Source organism: Drosophila subobscura, chromosome J, assembly GCF_008121235.1.
Source record: "Drosophila subobscura isolate 14011-0131.10 chromosome J, UCBerk_Dsub_1.0, whole genome shotgun sequence".
Classification (NCBI taxonomy): Eukaryota; Metazoa; Arthropoda; class Insecta; order Diptera; family Drosophilidae; genus Drosophila; species Drosophila subobscura.
The window spans coordinates 11326225-11345401 of NC_048532.1; the positions used below are offsets into that span (position 1 = coordinate 11326225).

Genomic DNA, 19177 nt, shown 5'->3' on the forward strand with positions numbered 1-19177 from the left:
TTTGCTTTTATGTATCTATATTTCAGTGTGATCAAAGTCTTGGAACTGCATTTCCTGTTGTGTCTGTTGCTGCTGTGGGTATGGATTTTGGGGCATTATATAGGGACAGGAGCAGGCACAGCTTCCGTGCTGCTGCTGATGGATGCAATGTTGATTGGGATAGCCGTAAACCCCAGCAGATTGCTGTGGCTGCTGCTGCTGACTTTGATTACTAATGGAGCAAGAGTTGACTTCCATTTGCTGCTGCAAATGCTGAAAGAAGGATTCATCCAGTGAAGGCGGCTTGAAATTTGAATCCAAGGGATTGATTTTGTATTTGTTGATTGTCTGCTCGTAGAAACCCATTGGCATAATTCTGATGCTCTCCTTTAGGTCTTCAGGGCTGTAAAAGGGGCACTGATTGCCATACATATCAGTCGGCTGCTGGCATTGCACTGGCTGATGGCACTGGTAGACACCCATTGGCACTTGATTTGGCTGCAGGGACGCTGACACGGTGGGCAACAGATGCCGTGGGTCTATCAGGCCAGTGGAGTTGAAGCAAGACTGTTGGGCAGAGATATAGGGCTGGGCATGTGGATTCGATTGGTAACCGACTCCCATCCGAAATTTCTGTTGATTTATCCCAAAGTCTCCCATTGAAGAGTTCGGACTGCGTGCTGGGGGAACTCCTGTGCATTGCCGGCTCCCGAAGTGGCACTCCGAAGTAGCTTCCTGATCCTCGTAGCTGTAGCTCTGAAAGCTCTCGGTGCTGCGCAATGGTCGTGGCTGCATCAGGGTCACCGTTTCCAAGCTCCTCTCTTTGCATTGTGGCCTGCATGCGGCCAGGCAGGTTGGACATTGGGTTTGCTCCGTCAAGGTTTGTTGCGAGACCCCTGGACTGCGTTCAGCTGAATGTTGAAGGTTTATCGATGTAGAGTCGATGGCACAGCTACTGCCAATGGATCTATTTACCCCACGTTGAGGGGGAACAGCTGAAGGGCCTGTATTATCACTGCTGTCAGCTGAAAGAGCTGGTTGTCGACTCGCCCTGTCCTCAAATGAGTTGACAGATGCTGGCTGATTCCTACGGGTGGGCGCAACTTCTCTGCACTCAGACTGGAGCTGTTCTCTGTTCCTTGGAGCTGCTGTTCTAAAACTGTTGCATGCAATGGGGTTTCTCCCATTACGGTTAGAGATTGGTCCATTAGGATGACGGGGACATCTTAGTGCTGACGTTGGATAAGCCCTAGACTGAGCCTGACCTTGCGATGGGCGACATTGAACAGCTGCCGGTGGAGCTCTCCTGGGCACAGCTCTAGCATATGGAGGACTAGCTTTCGGAACTCGACTTGAACCAGAGGCAGACCCATTGGCATACCCCGAAACTATACGAAATTGCTTGGGTGTGACTTTGGTAACATTTGTCAAGGTCAGCTTCCGCCTGAAACATTTTGAAATTTGTTGTTAGGATGGCAAGGACAACCTGTGTGTCACTCACCATTCCTTTGCCTTGCCTTGTCCAATATTTTGGTTTTCTACACGAAAGGGCATCAGCAGCACTGGCTGTTCTTGTGGGGAACTATAAAAAAGAGCCCATGTACTGGATAAATATCCCTAACAGTCGTATGCAGTTGCCTTACCATCTTTTGTTCTCAAATATTTTCCTATTGGTTGCCATAATTGTGGCGAGTACTTCTTCCTCACTTCTGTCCGAGACCTGGCGAACTACATGTTTTATCTGCGCCTGATTACCCCTGTTTGGTTCCCTATAGTATTGGCTGCCATCACTGTATTTGATATTTGCTGGTGCCGATTGAGATCGCTGCTTTATTCGATGTTCCTTAGCCTTGAAGTCGTTCATCCTCTCGCTCATCCTTTGAGGCTCGTCATCTCTTTCCAGCGCCCTTCCATCGCGTCCCTCTTCCGTCTGTTGTGATCCATGGGACGTTTGGCTACCATCTTCATAGAAACTATCTTCTTTCCGCATAGTTGCTCCAGTGTGTTTATCATTCCATTGGGTATCTGAGACGCCACCTTCTGGTCTACAAATTGTGGAACAACGTTCATTATCATTATCAGAGTTCCGGCTATTGTTGCTTGTGGCATCTTGGCCAGAATTATTGCTTCCCCCCTCGACTTGGTATTGTTGTTGATGAGAAGTGTGACTGCCGCTGCTCACGGAAACATTCCCCGAGCCAAGGAAGCCATTGTCAGGAGTATACCTCTTGTGTTCATGAGCTAGCGGTGCCTCTCTGTGGGCATGGCCTGACACTGGTGGCTGCTTAAACAGGGCCGCATTGCAGACTTTGAACATCCTAGTCGTGGGACACTTTGCATATCTGTTATAGCAAATGGATGGTTCCGGTCTCTCACTCGAACACTCTACATTTTTTGGATGCTTAGTTTGTTTAGATTCTTTAGTCGATGTCCTACCAATTGGTAGATGTTGCAGCACGTTGTAGACTCCTCACACTTGTTGACTTTTCAGCAAAGAACCGGCACGTATATTTCTGCTTTAGCGTCTCCTTCTTCTGAGCATTCTCATTCTCAGCAGACAAATGCTCTCGGATCTGTTCCAGGCAAGACAACACAGGATCGGACGGAGCCTTCTCATTCGTCCTAGATCCCGTTTGGGTGCAAGTCTCACATGCGGAACATCTCTTGATACCTTTTGAATTCTTTTTGGGTGTTCCAGTTGTCTCATTGAGTTGCTCCAGCTGAGAGGAAGTCCACTGATCAGGAGAAGTATTCGAATTGGTCCCAGGAATCATTGTGATGCACATGGAAGGAAACGAAGGCGGGCAACCCACGTTTCTTTCCAGCCCCGCATCAACAAAATCTTTGCCCTTCGGGATGGTACTGCAACCAGCGGAGAGTGGCATCATTCCAAACAGTTTTTTTGTAAAAATAGGAAAAGGTATCTTGACTCGAAAGGGGACATTGCACTCGAACCTACAACGTTGAAATCCGATATCTATTATGTCCAAGGTTTCGCTAGAATTCCCACTCACCAAACCCCATCAGTATCCCCTCCATTATCCTTCAAAGGTGTCAAAGTATCCAACGCGCCTTTTTCTGATGGTTTTCTGCAGGAACTTGGCTTCGTTCGGGTACGCTTCGGTTTGGCCTTGACCAAAGCCTTTTCATTTGCACTGTCCGGTTCTGGTTTTGTCTTAGGCTTGGTCTTCTGTGCCTCTCTCTGGTGCGTTGGATTTTTACTTTGGCTACGACTTATCCCTGATGGCTCCTGGCAGCTCGTTTTTCTGTAAGCTTTTCTTTAGACTGGATTCTTTCACGGGTATATCTTTGTGGATCCCATTAACCTTGGGTCGTGCACAATTGCCAGACGAAATTCTCAATGTTTCGCCATCATGTGGAGACTTTTTCTGCTCGGAAACGTTTTGGCTTTTGGTAGAGTCGTTCACTATCTGCAGGGCTCTTTGCTGAACCGAAGTTGTATGAGATTTACTCGATTGAGTGACGCTTTTTTGCAAAGAAGAATTATTGTGTCTCCTAGCTTCTTTTAGGACATATTCGTGTTCATCAAACTCCTTTGCCTTGACAACATTCCCTGATTTATCCACAAACATAAAGACGGTGCCAGGTCGAATGTTTTCAATCTTTTTCTGACACGAGTTGGCCATTACCCTCAACGAACTTCCTCATAAAATTACAAAATAATTGATTAAAATAAAACAGATGACCGATGGCTGGGGAATCGAATCTGGTTATTGCTTTAATCGAAAATCTGCAATTTCAAAAGAATATTTCGGCTGGCAGTTTAAACTTCTGGCACTCGCTTGTAAGTAGCAGTTAAATTTTGGGTCAAATTTTGATAATATTAAAGGGGCCGAAACTAAAGATTTTATTTGACAGAAAAATCCTATTGGATATAAAATATTTCTATTGTTGATGGCTTTTTTTGGGATTTATTTAACAGAAACAATGCAAAATTAAGCCGGAAAAGGGTCTGCAATCCTATGTTATCAATAGTAGCGTACCCTGTACAGGTTCAATGATTTCCCTGTGTAATCTGTACTTGGTATGTTACTCTAGAAAACTTGCGAATTGAAATTGTTAGCATGGCCAGCGCCGCGGCATCATGAATCGCATCTTGGCATACCGCTGGCAGTAGCAGCTGGGACAGCAGTGCGTCAGATGGGGGCACATGTTATGCTGCGACTGATGTTGCTGTTGGAAAAGCTTTGGTCCCTGCATCGAGCGCTGCTGCTGTGGATGTTGTCTCGGGTTTTGCTGCTGCTTCGGTGGCTGCTGCTTCTGCTCTTGTTGCTGCAGTAGCAGCTTTTGTTGCTGCTGCAGGATGTGCATCAGAAGTTGTTGCTGCTGCTGCATCTGGCACGAAGGTGGAGGTGGAGGTGGCTGCTGCTGGAAGGGAGCTGGAGGTGACTGCTGGTGGGGCGGCGGCGGTGACTGCTGCTGTTGCTGTTGCTGGCAAGGAAAAGGCTCTGGGAAACATTTTTGCTGCTGCTGCTGTTGCTGGCAAGGAGATCGCTGTGGGCAAGGAATTTGCGCCTGTTGCTGCTGCTGTTGTTGACAGGGCGCGGCATAGCACGGAGGCGGCTGTGATGGCGGCGAACATGAACGGCAGGGCATCATCACACAGGATGCTGTATCCTGTGGCGCTTTCTGCTGCTCCTCCTCTTGGTACATCGCAGAGCAAGAAATATTCACTGACTTCTCCGTGGTGTAATCCGTTTCATCGCCACCCACACTAACTCCCTCGTCCAAATCCTCGCCGGGCCAGTATGGATCTTCGCTGCTGCAATTATCGCTCATATTTATTTGCTGCACTTGGGTGGAGCCGCAGGCGTTCTTCAACTGCAGCTGGACCTGTGCTATCTGGGCCTGGGCCTCCTGCATCTGCTGGTGGAGCTGTTGGGCTAGCATTTCGGTCAGGCCACAGCAGCTGGGATGCTGCTGCTGACCGTACATGTTGGGATAGCTTCTGAACATTGCCGCCTGTTGTTGCTGCATACACCTCGGCAGCTGCTGCTGCTCCCTGCAGTATGGTCGGCCCTGCTGCTGCGGCATCTGCTGTCCCTCCTCCCCCGACAGGCAACCCATGAAATTGGGAGCTTCCTGCCATAAAGGTTTTTCATCACATTCGCAATCGATGCTGTGGCAGGGGGAAGATAGCAAATAAGGGACAACCTGTAACCCTATCCAAGCCAGAACCTACCTCATAAAATGCTCCTCGGTCACCTCGCATGTGGTGAGAATATTTTCCTCGCCTGGATTCTGTCCGCTCTCGACCAGCTTACAAGTACCAGCACCAGGAGCAATTCCTCCCGGATTGAATCCAGTTTTCTCGAACCACTGATAAGGGGCTGCTCGATTACGCGTGGGATACTCCCCACGGAAGCAGGGAAAGATCTTCATGCCCTGCTGGCAAGTGGAAGTCTCTTCAGTCTGTTCTTCAACAACTGCCGGTGGCTCCACTTCCTCCGCCTGTGGTGAGGTGGCAACGGGCGCGGGGTCTTTATCCTCACTGGCAGCGCTGTCGCCTGAGAGCCTGTGCTCAACTTCATCTTCCTGTGCAGCAGGCGTAATCGTCAAAATGTCATCCACAATTCCGTCAGTCGGCTTGGTGTCTGTGTCTATGGTGTCTTGGGGTTCTGTATCCTCTCTATTGACATCCGGATCTTCCAGCGCGTCTACCATAATGACAGGCGATATGGGACTCCTGACGTACTGCTGCGACATAGTCGAGGCTTTTCGAATGGGACTCTTTCGGGCAGTGCTAATGTTGGTCATGGAGACGGAGGGTTTGCGCTCCTCCGCCTCTTTGTCCTGGTTCTTAATCCTCACCCTCCTTGAACTCTCCTTGGCGGAGACCTCTCGTACCGCTATCCCCTGGGGCACTGGCACCACTCCCAACGCTGTCCTTGACTGCATGGGCATTGGTCTACTCAACACCATTTGCGACGGTGCCAACTGCCCCGCTCTGGAAATCCGTGGCCGCAGACGGCGACTCCCGCTTGTGGCGGGGCTTATCCGGGATGGGGTTGTGGGCAAGGTTTGCGCCAGTTCCCGCAGCAGCTGCATTCCGATCCGGTTGCGTGTTTGAGGCTGGGATGTGCTTGCTCTCGTCAGCACTGATTCCGGGTAGATGATTGGACTGGCCCTCCTGGTGCGCCCACGTTCATTATTAACATTCCGACGAAAGGGACTGGCGCTGTTTGTCTTTGCACCAACGCCGTAGCTGATATTTTTATTGGGGGCCATTAAACCAATTCTACAATCTTTCCGTTTACACGAACAATTTTAACTTTTCAGACATCATACAACAAATTTTGATTTGATGGGTTTCGAAAAGGGAGATCTGGATCGGGTTAGCAACATATTTTGAGCAGAAATCTTGTGGGAATGCAACTCCTGCCTAAGTAAATGCTGGCAATTTCACAAATTTATGCACCTCACCCCATGTCTTGATATTAAAATGCGCTTATGCGTGGAATATTTGAAATTATTAAAAAAGTTCGAACAATTGTCTACATTTTTCCGCAATAAATAAACTCACCTTTTTATCCATAATTGACCACTCCACTCATTTCTGCAATTAATTACCGAGCGCGAGTTCCCGTTTTTTCCGCTTTCTTTAGCACCGAAGTCAGCTCCGCGCACACATTCACATGTAAATTGATTTGGAAAGAGAATTTCCAATAAGAGCACAAAATTAGGTTTGCATTCAGACCATTAGGTAAGGTGAGACACCAGAGGGAACCATCTTACAATTTTGCGTGGGCACACACTGCACGAGAGAGAGAGACACACATTTCAAGATTAGGCACCACCCTACACTTTTTCGACACTTTCATTGAGAGCGAGCGCTCACTGCTTCTTTCTTCTTCCTTCTCTTCTTCCAGGGCAAATTACATGTAAGAGGGAGAACGAAAAAAAAAATTTGCGCCTTTTTGGCATACTTTTCCCACGCGCACACACACACCACAACACAAGATCACGTGACCAAGCGCACATTTTGCACAGAAAATAAATGGATGCATATAAAAATACGCTTTTTTATTAAACATACATATATTTATGTATTATTATTTCACATTTAAACACTTCACTTGCACACACTTCATATTTGCTCTGCCTTCTTCGCCTTCATAAGCCATTTTGGGCCATTTTACGCCGTCGCACATTTTGCACAGAAAACAAATGAATGTATGTATATAACAATATGCTTGTTTATTAAACATATTACATATTAATGTATGTTTATTTCACTTTATAGCACTTCACTTGCACACACTTCACTTTTTCTCTGCATTCCGCCATTTCTCCACTTTTTGCCTTTTTCGCCGCCGCACTTTATCACACACTTTCACTTGCACTTTAACAACACTTTTGGGGCATATTTAATGTTTATTCACTTTAGCACTTCACATCACAGCAGCACTACACATTTTCCGCATGATTTTCCACCATTTTTCGAGGTTTTACGACTTAAAACGCGGAGCTGACTTTAGAACGCGCGCTTCGCCCGGATAGAAAAATTATTATGAGAGAGGGAGAGCGTGACAGATGCGTGCGCGGCTTAGTGCTCGTTCCAATTCCAAGCTTCCATGCTCTCTGGCCCTATTCCTAATTGCTCTCCACATTGCATGTATTCCGGCTACCTGCTGCATGCGTATTGGAAAGTTGCAACTGTTTTTTCTCAGCTTCTCTCTCCTCCACTGATGTAGGAGTGAAGGCTAGGCTAAATTTCATTTTTCTCTCCCTCTAGTAGTCTCCTGTTGGTGGGAGTGAGATGGAGAGGGTTGTCGGGAATAAAAATACGTTTCCAGGTCTTGCCGAGCCTCACAACTCGAACTGAAAAGCCTTCAAATGATCAACAACATTTTTAAATAATGTCATTTAATCTTAGATGATTTCTTGGTGTAGTTCCCTTAGCCTTGGCAATGAGTTTTGTTGAAACGGTAGTCGTGAGGAGCTAAAAGTCGTAGTTGTCTTTTCAAAATGTCCGCATGCCAAGGGCCTCTCCATCAATGTCTAATGTGCTGCCAGTGCTGCAGTGGGTGGTATAGAGGGTAAGTATTTATGCCACAAAAATGATCTATTGTCATGTTTCGTTGTATATTTTTTTCAGAGATCCGCATAAGCCGTGCTACTGCCCCCAATGTTGTCCCAAACCTACTTGCCCGCCTCGGGCCCAATTTCCAGAAGAGTTTGCCAAGTTCTCGGACATGACTTTTCCATGCTTTCTATGCAAACAGCACGACCCACAAGCCAAGGAGGATGACAAACAGAAGACTGGAAATGAAAATAAAAAGACTGGTAGGCCGGCAGCAAAGAAAAAGGGTAAACAGAAGCCTGGGGACGGAAATGAACAGACTGGTCGGGCAGTAAATGCATCAAAGAGAACGGAAAGGCAGCAGGAGGATGATGGTAATCCACAGACTGGTAGGGCAGTTCAAAGAGAAAATAGATCGGGAAGACAGTCTACTCAGGAGGGATTTGGACAGAATGCTAAGCCAGGAATTGGAGCAAACAGAAAGAGCACACAGGCGCATGGAGATGGAAATATGCAGAATGGAACGAACAGAAAGGGGAGAGAGCCGGTGGGTGACGGCAATGGACAGGCTGGAAGGGCAGGTAATGGAAGGGCAAGTAGTTCCCCAGCGAGGAAATCGGGTAAAAATAAAACTGGTGATGGCAATGGACCGACTAGTGTGCCTGGTAATGGAGCTAATGGGACACCTGCACAACCTTGTACGACTCAAGGTGGATCATATGGGCAGGGAGTGCAGCCGAGCAGTCAAGGCATGCCTCCTGGGATGTACGGCACTCAGAATATACCTCCTGACATGTACGGAATGGCGCCAGGCACGGGGGCTGGCTACGGGGCTTACGGTCAACAAGGAGCACCCCCATTTACGGGGGCACAAGCTGCCATGCCAGAATATACAACACAACCACTTTATGGCTCTCTGGGACCGGGAGGACCTGCACCAAATTCCACGCCCTTCGGTTATCCGCCTCAACCAACGCAAGCACCAGATGTTGGTCCACAAGGTATGGCCAGTTATGGTCCACAAGGTGTGCCAGCATATGACCCACAGGCTATGCAAGGATATGAGACCTATGGACAAGGAGTGCCTCAGGCACAATATGCTTATGGAGACTTTGGAGCTACAGGACCCCTAGCAGCACCGTATCCACAGCCTGAGTTTCCGAGTGGAGAAGAATATGCTGGCCATCCACCTCCACCTACAGGCTATCCACCTCCACCTGCAGCTGGCTATCCACCTCCACCTGCTGCTGGCTATCCACCTCCACCTGCAGCTGGCTATCCACCTCCAACTGTACCACCTGGGGCTGCCGCTCCTGCCGGCTATCCACCAGGCCAAGCAGCAGGTTTGCCAAGCGACCGTGAGCCACAGTTTAATCCCTGCACGGGGGAAGATCCCTGCACATGTCCGTGTAGGCGGGATGCAGATACACCGAGGCAGTCCCAGCAGAATAACGGAGGAGAATGTTATCCATCGAATCTCAGCATGGACGCTATCCAGCGGTGAGTTTTACGTCAGATTCATATTCATATTCAAATGGGAGCTCTAGCTCTCTCGTTGTAGCACGTTTTACCCGTTCACAACAATAGCCCCCAGTCCGAGATCGATGTTTTAATTTGTCCAATGTCCTCGGCAGCTTCCTGAAGTCGCTGCAATTGTCTTGTCCCGCGAATGGTCTGCAGAACTGCGCGCTCCTTTTACCCATAGACATGGCCAGCCGAACGGATGAGGGCGAATCCAAGAAGCTAAAGAAATCGGCACCAAAACGAAAACTGTCCAAAAGTGAGGCAGATAAAAAGGCAGCAACCAGTGGAGGTGTAGCTGCAACCAAATCGAAAGGATCTGCGTCTACAGCTGAGGATAAGTCAAAGCCTCCAACGCCAGAGCCATCGAACGAAAATGCCGCGAAGTGTGCCGCTGACTGCCACTTCAACTGCAACACCAGCTGCATGAATGAGTGAGTAATCCCTGCGAACACCTTAAGATCACTATTTTACCTGTAGGACTCTCCACAGAGCCGACGACAGCTCGCAGTCGGGAGCAGCAAAAGCCAAAATAAACGAAAACCCAAAGGAAAGCCCGCCGGCAGCTCGTACCGAACCAGCAACATGCCCCATAAGGAGTGGCTGCAACACCTGCTGCAATGGCTGCTGTCAACCGTGCCACTGGCCGTCCTACTACTACTGCTACAACCCATACACCGGCTGCTACTACTGGTATCCCAGCTACTGCCATGGATGCCAAAACTGCCGTCCCATAGATCCGCTGGAGAAGACGCCTGAGAAACCCAAGCCCAAGGAAGCAGCACCAGCAGCAGCATCTCCAGCAAAAGCATCTTCAGGAGCATCGGTAAACAAAGGAAAGAAGATCAATGATAGAAAAGTGGGCGGTGGGCAGGGCCAGTGGAATATTACCGACCAACGGATGAGCAGCAACCAAAGCTGTAGCCTTAGAGGCAGCCTTCCCAAACGCCACACTGCCACATCCTCGAGGAACATCAGGCAGGGTATTATGCCAGGCTATTATCCCACGTCAACGCCCAGTGACTGCTCTCCCTACGGCCAGATTGGGCCGGTCAGAAGCAGAATACGTTGAGCTAGCCACTGGAATCACGACTCGGACGATACATTCTCCTCGTCTGTGTCCAAATTTAACGTTAAATATAATATTTTTTACCACTTTTGAGAATAATTCTAAGTAAGATGACAAATCTAGACTCGAAACGACCCTAAAACTTTGTAAATCAGAAGACCTATGAAGCACCTGTGCCGCATTTAATTATTTGATTATTTCTTTTTAAATTCTGAATTAAAATCAAATTTATGCTGTAGCTGTATCTAGTTCTGCTCAAGATATTCCTACTTATCCAAATTCCCTTCGAAAGAGAAAGAGTCGCAGATTTATATATTTTATTTTCTTAGTATTTGTTTTATTATTAATTCAAATCGGATCTGTATTTTGTTGTACCTTTTATACACTCGCGAATGTTTTGCTTCTCATATATATTTATACTTCATATACACTTTAAATATAGATTTCTTTTATCGAAAGATTTGTGGGCTTCTTGTTTGTTTGTTTTGTAGAAAAACTTAAAAAGTTCTTTGTTGTCATTAAAAATTAAATATTTGTTAGGGGATTGTGTTGTGTGGCTTTAGAAAAAAGATACCTAACTAAAAACTATGAACGTAGCACAATTGTAAATGTATATTTGTTTATGTTTTTTGTGTAGTGCAGCTGCAGCCATAAATATTTTATGTATGCGCGTAATTTAGACGTAATAGTACGGGGGGGAATAGTATTAGATTTGTTAAATAAGAAAATATGGTACACTATATATAGCTACGGGGGCGGGGAAGGGAAGGAAGGAGGAATTTTCCAGCACATGATATATGTATGTATGCATGGTATGGGGTGCTTCTTGGGTTTTGCTACTTTTTGCTTGGTTTAGCTTTTCGTTTGTTGTACACTTTGTATGCCATGTACCCGTGTGTATTCTGTATATTTTATTTGTGTATGTTTTAGCATACATTTTATATCATTAAATGTTTTACTCTTACAACTAGCTGGACTCTCGTTTCCTGCCCTTATTCATGTTTGCATCCTGCACTGCACTCATTTGTAAGCTTTAACAATTATGGGAAACAGAAGACAACAAAAACTACAAAGCTGAGAAAAATATTTACATTCGGGTACCAAAAAAAAACTCCAAGAGATGATGCCTATGGGTGTGTGTGTGTCTGTTTTTCAGGGTATGGTTAAATTATAGTAGTTTTTGTTTTAAATCACATGTTGCACTGCCAACGCAAAAGAATGGTGCGGGGCGCCAGGGGGGTGTGTGTTAAATAACTTAAGGAAATGTTGATAAAGATTGCCATTGTGTGTGCCTCTCGCTTAGGCATTCTCATCGGTCACATAGATGTAGCCATGCTGTTGCAACATGCTCAAACGCTTCTCAACGGCATCGCGATCTGTCAGGGAGAGAGGAACAATTAGTTTTAATTTCTAGTGTTTTCTTTTAGCTGCTTACATTTATTCAATAGCATTTTGTCTTGTGGATGACTGCACTTTTGCACCAACGAATGCAGCAGAATGTGTGCGGTGTTGTAGCGCTCGAAGCAGTTCTTGGTGTTCTTCAGTAGCTCATCCAAAGCGGCTGCCTGGCACTGCAAAAAGAGATGATAATTTAGCATATATTGTATCCTGTGTTGTGGCATTCCCTTGCTTACCATAGCCAGCGCATAGTCGTATAGTATCTTGTCAGCTGTTATGTTAAATGCATTCGCCTTCTGCAGTAGGCCGCTGCCATTCAGGCGCTTCGACTCGAACAGTATGCTCCGATACTTGGCATTCATTGTGAGCAGAGCTGAGGGATACAAATAAGAAAATAAATATCCATTCTTGCCCTTCTATAACAGTCGAGCAACGCACCATTCTTCACGTTCGACGATGGCTTTAGCTGGCCATTACGCAGCTGCTGCGAGGCCAGATTCAGGCCTGAGGAAAGCAGCTGCAGCGCACGAACGAGCAACACCAAACGCTCCGCCCGCTTGCAGTGCTCCGGAGCATGGGGCGGTATCTGCTGTGGATCTGCATTGGCTGCGGTTTGGCTGCCAGCCACCATCAGGGTGGAGAGAGGTGCGCAACGGGAGTCCGCCACCTCCTGGATGCAGTCGGTGAGGGCGAGCACAAAATTCAGCTTGGACAGCGTCTCGTTATGCTCGCGATCCATCAGCGTCTCCTCCGACAGCTCTGGAGCCTGGAATGCATGTGGTTCGCCGCCTCCGGCACCCGTGTCCAGCAGACTGTGCAATCCCCCGGTGGCCCCCAGTTCGGGCAGGGTAAAGGCACGCTGTCCGAGCATATGGTGCTGGTTATTGTTCTCCGATCCGCTGCCAGCCGACGAGCCTATCGAGCCCAGCGAACCGGGACCCACCAGCATTGTGGGACTGCCCAGAGTTGGCAGCTTGGTGAGCGCGGCGGACGGAAGAACCGGTGAGCTATTGCCGCTCCTGCGTAGCGGCGACTGTGAGTGTCCGGGCGACACTTGCCAGGTGCTGGGCGCATGTGGCGGCGGCGTCTCCGACAGCGAACCACCCGAACCGCACCTTATCCTGGTGGTGCCGCCCGGTGGTGTCCCAATGGCAAACTGCACTGCCGGCGGCGAAATGGAGTTTATGTCGCTGCTGACGCTGCTCTTGCGCTGATCCGGCCTCGGCTGTTTGACACTGATGGGCTGCGAGCGTGGCAGCTGCTTGCCGGCAGCCGCCAAAGTGGCCACAGTCAGCGGCATGTTGCCTTGCCTGGCTGGAGAGCCGGCCAATCCTCCTCCAGCTGTATTGGCAGCCGACTGACGGCGTGCTGGAGCCGGCACTGGCTTCGGCTCGGAAATGGGCAGACTGCTGGGCCGTGGCGGACTGGATTGATTCTGTTGTGGCTGCTGTTGACGCTGGCCACCAGCTGTGGGCAGTGCCTGCCCCTGACGCTGGTCCTCGGGCAGATTCTTGGGCACCAGCACAAAGTCATCGGAGTCCTCATGCGAGCTGCACGATCCGCTGTTGTTCTCGCTGTCGCAGAGCACACCCACATTGGTGATGGTGGCACAAATGGCTGGATTGGCCACCACGGAAACTAAATTTGATCAAAAATAAAACATTTAGAGATTGATTCTTGTCTTGGGGAGACTTTCTTGCGATAGTTACCCGTATTCTCTTCATCCTGGGCCGCTTCCTGCTCCTCGCGCTCCTTCTGCTGCTGCTCGGCCAGCTTGACCAGCTGCAGTTCCTGTTCCATTTGCTGTTGCAATGGACTCTTGGCCTTTACAGGCGGTGTGCCGCCCAGCGGTGGCATGTCAACTGTTGCAACAACACAATTAGTGAAACTTCTATGAGAAAAAAAGTGTTTAGGGGCTTACCTGGCGACAAGGCAGCCTTCTTGCCCTGCAGAAAACGATGCACAAAGAAGCTCTCGTATGATATACGATCCTTGGCATTGCGCCGCAGCAGGCTCAGCAGCAAATCCCTTAAATCCGGCGACACACCATGGGGAACCCTGCAAGGAAGAATCGAATTAGAGTATAATTTTAAGGAGACTGATGTGTGGCACTTACTTGGGTGCCAGATTGGCATTCTGCTCGTAGTAGAACTTCAGTTCGTTGGGCGTTTGTGCAAAGAAGGGCGCCTTACCAGTCAAACACTGATAGACGATGGTGCCGAGCGACCAGAGATCCGCTTTGGCATCATACTGCAGCGACATAATCACCTCGGGTGCCTATAAATTGGATATTAGATTTGGGGCTACATTTGGTGGTGGATTCCCTTACCATGTACATGGGGGAGCCGCAGAGTGTGGCTGCCATGACGCCCTCGTTCAGAAAACGAGCAAAACCAAAGTCCGCTGCAGGCAGGAAGGAAGAACAAATGTAAGTACTGTTAGACTAGACTCCTGGGTATTACTCACCTATTTTCAGTGTTATCTTCGATGGTGATGGCAATGTTTTGCCATAATTGTGCGATAGCAGAATATTTTGTGGCTTGAGATCACGATGCACAATTCCTTTGGTATAAAGTGCTTTCATAGCACCAGCTTAAAAATAAACAATGAAAATATATATTTAGTAATGCATCGAAAACCTAGAGGGGTATAACCCTTACCTAATTGTATGAGAAACAATCGAACGGTATCCTCGCTCAGGGTTCCCTTTACACTCAGGTAATCCGCCAAGTCGCCGCCATTGCAGTACTGCAAAAGGAAAATAAGAATGAAACAGAATATTTTATTATCATAAAAGCAAAAAGTCAAAAGTTCAGAGCGCACATAAATCTTCGAGGAGGGGTCCTCGAACGCTCGGTCGATCCACCAGCAAAGCAAAAGCAAAGCGCGTACTATGCAAATGAATTAGGTTCAATCAAGAGCAAAACGTCAAGACCCAGGAGGCACGAGAACCCACCCAAGAGACGCGGCGACTCTGCGTTTTCTTTTTATCAGAGCTGCGACATCATTCATCAGACAATTACATACAGAATGTGGGCAAGGTCAATGCGAATGTGATTTATGACAATCAAGAATCTAGAGTTGAGCAAAAGCAACTGGAGAATTAGGGAATTAGACAGCTGCTGCTGGTTTCCGCTCTTGAATAATTCCGGTTCCTGCTTATAGCTATCCTGTACAATGATTCTTTTTGTGGAAATAAATTATTCACAGTTGGGTTTGAAGCTTTTCAAGCACACACAAAAACATTTCGAGGGAAACTTTCTAGGCAGCTGCCAAAAAGGATTTGCGATTATTTGACCTTGGGCCTAACCAAAGAGAAACACACACACACACACTTGCTTGCCCTGCTTTACAAGAAGTGCTACAACAAAAATTACTTTCGGACAGCAGAAAATGAGAAAACATGTGTGCCGAACCACTTACTCTCGCACAACGTAATGAGCAAACAATGCGGGGCAATATTAGGCAATTAAAACCACAAAATTGAAATGACAAAAGATTTCACTTGCTTTTGTGAAAACGCTTAACGCACTATATGGGCACAGAGGGGAGTGGGGAGAACATTAAACAGCCACTCAAAAAAGTCATTGACATGTAAAATGAGTGACAGTACAACAAAATATAATTACAATAAAAGTTCAGAAAGAGACAGAGAGAGAGAGACGAAGAGCAGAAGAGAGCTGGGCGCCACCACAGCCACAGTCAAGGGGGCTTTCAGAAATTGAACTCTGGTTTTTCTTTAATCAATGAAAATATGCAACATCAGCCAACAAGTGCGCATGAGTCAGCGAATTATTGGAAAATGCACTTGCCCATTAAAATGAAAAACACAAACCAACAACATTTGGGGTTTTCAAGTTTCCACCAAAGAGAGAGCGAACGTCAGAGGGAGCTTTATCTCTCTGCCTCTGCCTCTCCCTCTCTCTCTGAGCTGAGCGCGCGTCGCTGCCACTGCCTGGTGGGCTGTGCCATGGTGAAATTAGTAACAAGGTGACGGATTCACCACAGTGCTTCTCATTCGAGGCCGGTAAATCTTGTCAGTCGTTTGCCAAACGTCGACGAAAGAGGTTGTGTAGCGCACGAATTTTTTCATTGTCTTCTTCTTCCTTTTCTTCATTGCTTACGAATGAAGGCGTAAGCGGAAGACAATGAAATTAAGTACTGTACATGCAAGTACTTTTTTATTTTGGATGTATTTTTTATTTTTAGAAATGAAAATGTCTGCAAAATATTGTTTGCTGTGCCGATCCAAAACTTTGCCTGGAAGTATTTTAGCTCCATTATTTAGCTCATTTATTATCGAACATCTTTTCTTTGCTGTCAGCAGAAACAATAAAAACGAAGAGTGCAGAACGTAAAACGTTTGCTATCTGCTAGAGAGAGATAGCTTGCCTCTCTGAGAGCTGAGAGAGCGTGGTGAATAAGCTTATCGGCCTGCACTCAGCTGACGACGTTACCTAGTAGTAATTCTACCATGGGCTGTGCTGTGGGTCGCTGCTGCCGCTCAGTCTATCACAGACAATCGCGCGACTCGCCCGCCTTGGCTGCAAAAGCTGCAATCGTACGGTACACAAAGAAAGAAACAGTGCAAAAAGCTCGCTGCAATTGCCAAAATTGTTGTTAGTGCGTGTGGTCGAAGAAATAAGCAAATACGCGAGCACATAAAAGCGAAAGACATAAACCAAGGGTATTACGTGTGGAGTTTGAGTGTGTGTGTGTTTGTGCTGTGCCGCGAATCATTCCAAGTAAAACTCAATGGACTAAAGGTCAACATTATTTTTCTAGGCGATAAAAACAAAGCGTGCCGCTATATAGATTTGTGTGCATGTGTTTGTGTTTATAAAGAAATATGTAGACATGTGAAATGGAATTAACAAAATATATATGCACACTGGGTGGTGAATCAAGCAAAGTTCACTGTTTAAATATATTAATTAAAATTAAAACTCAAATCACGTCACACAACCAGCTAGTCTAGCTAATCTTTTCATCTCCAACATTCCGGCTTAGTCATGTTATGGTTTTTCTATTCCAATAGATGTAAATTATGTTAACAAATCTTGTCTACGGGTGTATCAAAGGGAATGGTTGGGGAAACTCTCTATAAACGTTACATACCACTACAATTAATAGAAACAGTCATTTAAAAATTATGTCAAATGGAATGGAACAACGAAAACAAAACGAACCAGAGCACAGAGAATTACAAACGAACGAAAAATGATAAGATTAGTGGTAGAGGCAGGCCGGGGCTAAACATTTACTAATCACTCCACACATAGATTAGGAAGAGAAACAGACAGAAAGAGAGCACGAGAGAGTGGGCCAAGAAAAAGCCGCAAAAGAATTAAACAATCAACTGACGCTGCCAAAGAATGTTCAAAGAGAGAGAGATACAGTGAGAGTTTCGGCGCTCTCTCACCTGCATTGGAAGTCCAAGTTCCCATATGCTTGCGGTATAGCCCCGCCGCCGACAGTTACGTTTGGGTATTGAGAATGTGCCGGTGTGTGCGAGCGGATCGAAAAAGCTCTGTGGCAATTATGTTATGAAAAACTGATGTATTTATTCTGCCAATAAAAACTGAATACAAGTGAAAAGTGAAAGAAAACTAATTAAAATCTATTTTCAGCTGGTGAAATTATCGACCAAACAAATGAAATTAACTCAACAAACAACAAAATATATTAATTATATTGCTAAACCAGTGGAAACTAACCATTAAATAAATAATAAATTAATAAAACAATAAAAATGCACGTCTATTACAAATTTGGCTTGCTCTTGATATTTTTGCTCAGCGTCAGGTAAAAACCAAATCCAAAATGTTTAAAACATTAATTTTGAGATCGTATGTCGTAAAGATAGGCAGGAGAAATTCAATTTGTTAAACAAATCATCTTTGAAATTTGTAATTCTTATAAGTAGGATGACGCAGTCGTCTCTGTGTGGTCTAGATGGGCTTTTTCCATAGCCAATTGGGGAATGTTTCTAGACGAAAGACAACATCAGACACAAAGGAACGAAATAAGACAAAGTGCAAAGTATTTATTGAGTAACGCTCGTAAGTGATTAATTCTGGAACCTGTTGAGGAAGCGCACGAGTAGCGGGACTTTGACCCCGCTCACCGCCTGTTATATCAATTTCAATTGGAACACTCACGCAGTGGTTATAAAAAAAAACATACCGCCAACCAACTCTTTTATGGACAGACCTCGGCAACAGCACTTAATAAGTTCCTAATCGTATCACATAATCTGATAAAAATAATAACAATACACCGGTTGCCTTGCCCGATAATTTATGCCTTTTTTCGCCAGCCTTATCATAATTGTTTGACCAACTCAAACAACACGGGCGATTCGAGTGCAAGAAAATCGACAGGAAGTGCAGGAAATATAATCCCACTGGGAACTGCTACTGTTTCTCTCTCTCTCTGTGTTTGCTTTTTCCTTTGCTTACAGATTTTGTATGAGTCACACTTTAATAGCCTTGTCCCTATGCCATTTACAGTTCAAAAGAGACACAAAAAGCTCCATTGATTTTTGTTGCATTGAAGGGAGAAAGAGAGTGAAGCATTCCTTTCCACTTGAAATATCCCGCTCTGAGTGGTTCCATTTGATCGTCATGGGCTTTTACAGTTTAAGAGGTTTTTGCTCATGCTTGAAGGTATTTTTCTTTATTATCAAAGTAAAAACGCTGCCGGCTATTATAAGACTTTTATTGGCACTAAAACAATACGTTTCCGTTCGGTTCGACTCTAGTATAAAAACGTTTATACCCTCTAATTTGGCCACTTGATTGCTTGATGATGAGAGTCTTCCACAATCATTTGTAACTTCAGTCAAGAGTCACGCAATTTGAGTGAATTCTCAAAAGTCAAGTCGCTTTTAAGACACACTTGACCTGCCAGTCAGCCCGCACACCCTTGAGCTGAGCAGAAGTCTAATGAAGGATTTAGAATCAGCCAAAAGCAGACACGAATACAGCAGTAACAAAAACCAAAACAAACGGCGAAAGTGAGAGTAAACGAAATCGTGCAAAAAAAAACCGGTCAAGTTGTCTCTTTTTGCCATGACGTAAACAGGTTTGGGTATCTCTTTCCCACTTCATCGTATATACAGTGCGTTACGGTACTTTAAGGCAGCTGAAAACTTCATTTTAGAG

At 46.2% G+C, this 19177-nt stretch overlaps 5 protein-coding genes across 5 annotated transcripts in view; 2 read left to right on the forward strand and 3 right to left on the reverse strand.

Moving 5' to 3' along the window:
* LOC117895312 (glutenin, low molecular weight subunit) overlaps nt 1–19177 on the reverse strand; it is a 21780-nt gene continuing 2603 nt past the window's right edge. The window contains exons 2-3 of the mRNA XM_034802873.1: nt 4247–4917; nt 1–130 (exon numbers count right to left, since the gene is read on the reverse strand). Of these exons, the coding sequence (XP_034658764.1) occupies nt 16–130; nt 4247–4890 (759 nt within the window). The 5' untranslated portion in view covers nt 4891–4917 and the 3' untranslated portion in view covers nt 1–15. The remainder of the gene's footprint in view (nt 131–4246; nt 4918–19177) is intronic.
* On the reverse strand, nt 756–2632 carry LOC117895311. The gene is made up of 4 exons (XM_034802872.1): nt 1623–2632; nt 1481–1561; nt 955–1423; nt 756–890 (listed from the first exon to the last, which is right to left on the reverse strand). Exons 1-4 carry the CDS (start codon nt 2294–2296, stop codon nt 855–857), a joined length of 1260 nt encoding a protein of 419 aa, XP_034658763.1. The 5' UTR covers nt 2297–2632; the 3' UTR covers nt 756–854.
* On the forward strand, nt 7870–10804 carry LOC117895309 (AT-rich interactive domain-containing protein 1A). Its single transcript, XM_034802869.1, has 4 exons — nt 7870–8039; nt 8099–9523; nt 9658–9978; nt 10037–10804. Exons 1-4 carry the CDS (start codon nt 7969–7971, stop codon nt 10614–10616), a joined length of 2397 nt encoding a protein of 798 aa, XP_034658760.1. The 5' UTR covers nt 7870–7968; the 3' UTR covers nt 10617–10804.
* LOC117895308 (serine/threonine-protein kinase ULK2) overlaps nt 11061–19177 on the reverse strand; it is an 18395-nt gene continuing 10278 nt past the window's right edge. The window contains exons 3-12 of the mRNA XM_034802868.1: nt 14672–14759; nt 14478–14603; nt 14341–14414; nt 14128–14288; nt 13933–14069; nt 13721–13873; nt 12450–13649; nt 12248–12384; nt 12049–12184; nt 11061–11989 (exon numbers count right to left, since the gene is read on the reverse strand). Of these exons, the coding sequence (XP_034658759.1) occupies nt 11913–11989; nt 12049–12184; nt 12248–12384; nt 12450–13649; nt 13721–13873; nt 13933–14069; nt 14128–14288; nt 14341–14414; nt 14478–14603; nt 14672–14759 (2289 nt within the window). The 3' untranslated portion in view covers nt 11061–11912. The remainder of the gene's footprint in view (nt 11990–12048; nt 12185–12247; nt 12385–12449; nt 13650–13720; nt 13874–13932; nt 14070–14127; nt 14289–14340; nt 14415–14477; nt 14604–14671; nt 14760–19177) is intronic.
* The window catches only part of LOC117895310 (leucine-rich repeat and transmembrane domain-containing protein 2), a 4761-nt gene continuing 2108 nt past the window's right edge, over nt 16525–19177 (forward strand). The window contains exons 1-2 of the mRNA XM_034802870.1: nt 16525–16698; nt 17642–17816. Coding sequence (XP_034658761.1) covers nt 17764–17816 — 53 coding nt within the window. The 5' untranslated portion in view covers nt 16525–16698; nt 17642–17763. The remainder of the gene's footprint in view (nt 16699–17641; nt 17817–19177) is intronic.

Excerpts from the sequence above, each read along its gene's own strand:
- LOC117895309 (XM_034802869.1), top strand. The coding sequence starts at position 7,969 with ATGTCCGCATGCCAAGGGCCTCTCCATCAATGTCTAATGTGCTGCCAG. Across the intron at positions 8,040-8,098 it reads TGCAGTGGGTGGTATAGAGG|AGATCCGCATAAGCCGTGCT; the intron begins GTAAGTATTTAT and ends TATTTTTTTCAG. Across the intron at positions 9,524-9,657 it reads AGCATGGACGCTATCCAGCG|CTTCCTGAAGTCGCTGCAAT; the intron begins GTGAGTTTTACG and ends TGTCCTCGGCAG.
- LOC117895311 (XM_034802872.1), bottom strand. The coding sequence starts at position 2,296 with ATGTTCAAAGTCTGCAATGCGGCCCTGTTTAAGCAGCCACCAGTGTCA. Across the intron at positions 1,562-1,622 it reads ATATTTGAGAACAAAAGATG|TTCCCCACAAGAACAGCCAG; the intron begins GTAAGGCAACTG and ends TCTTTTTTATAG. Across the intron at positions 891-954 it reads CTGTTCCCCCTCAACGTGGG|CTGAACGCAGTCCAGGGGTC; the intron begins GTAAATAGATCC and ends TTCAACATTCAG.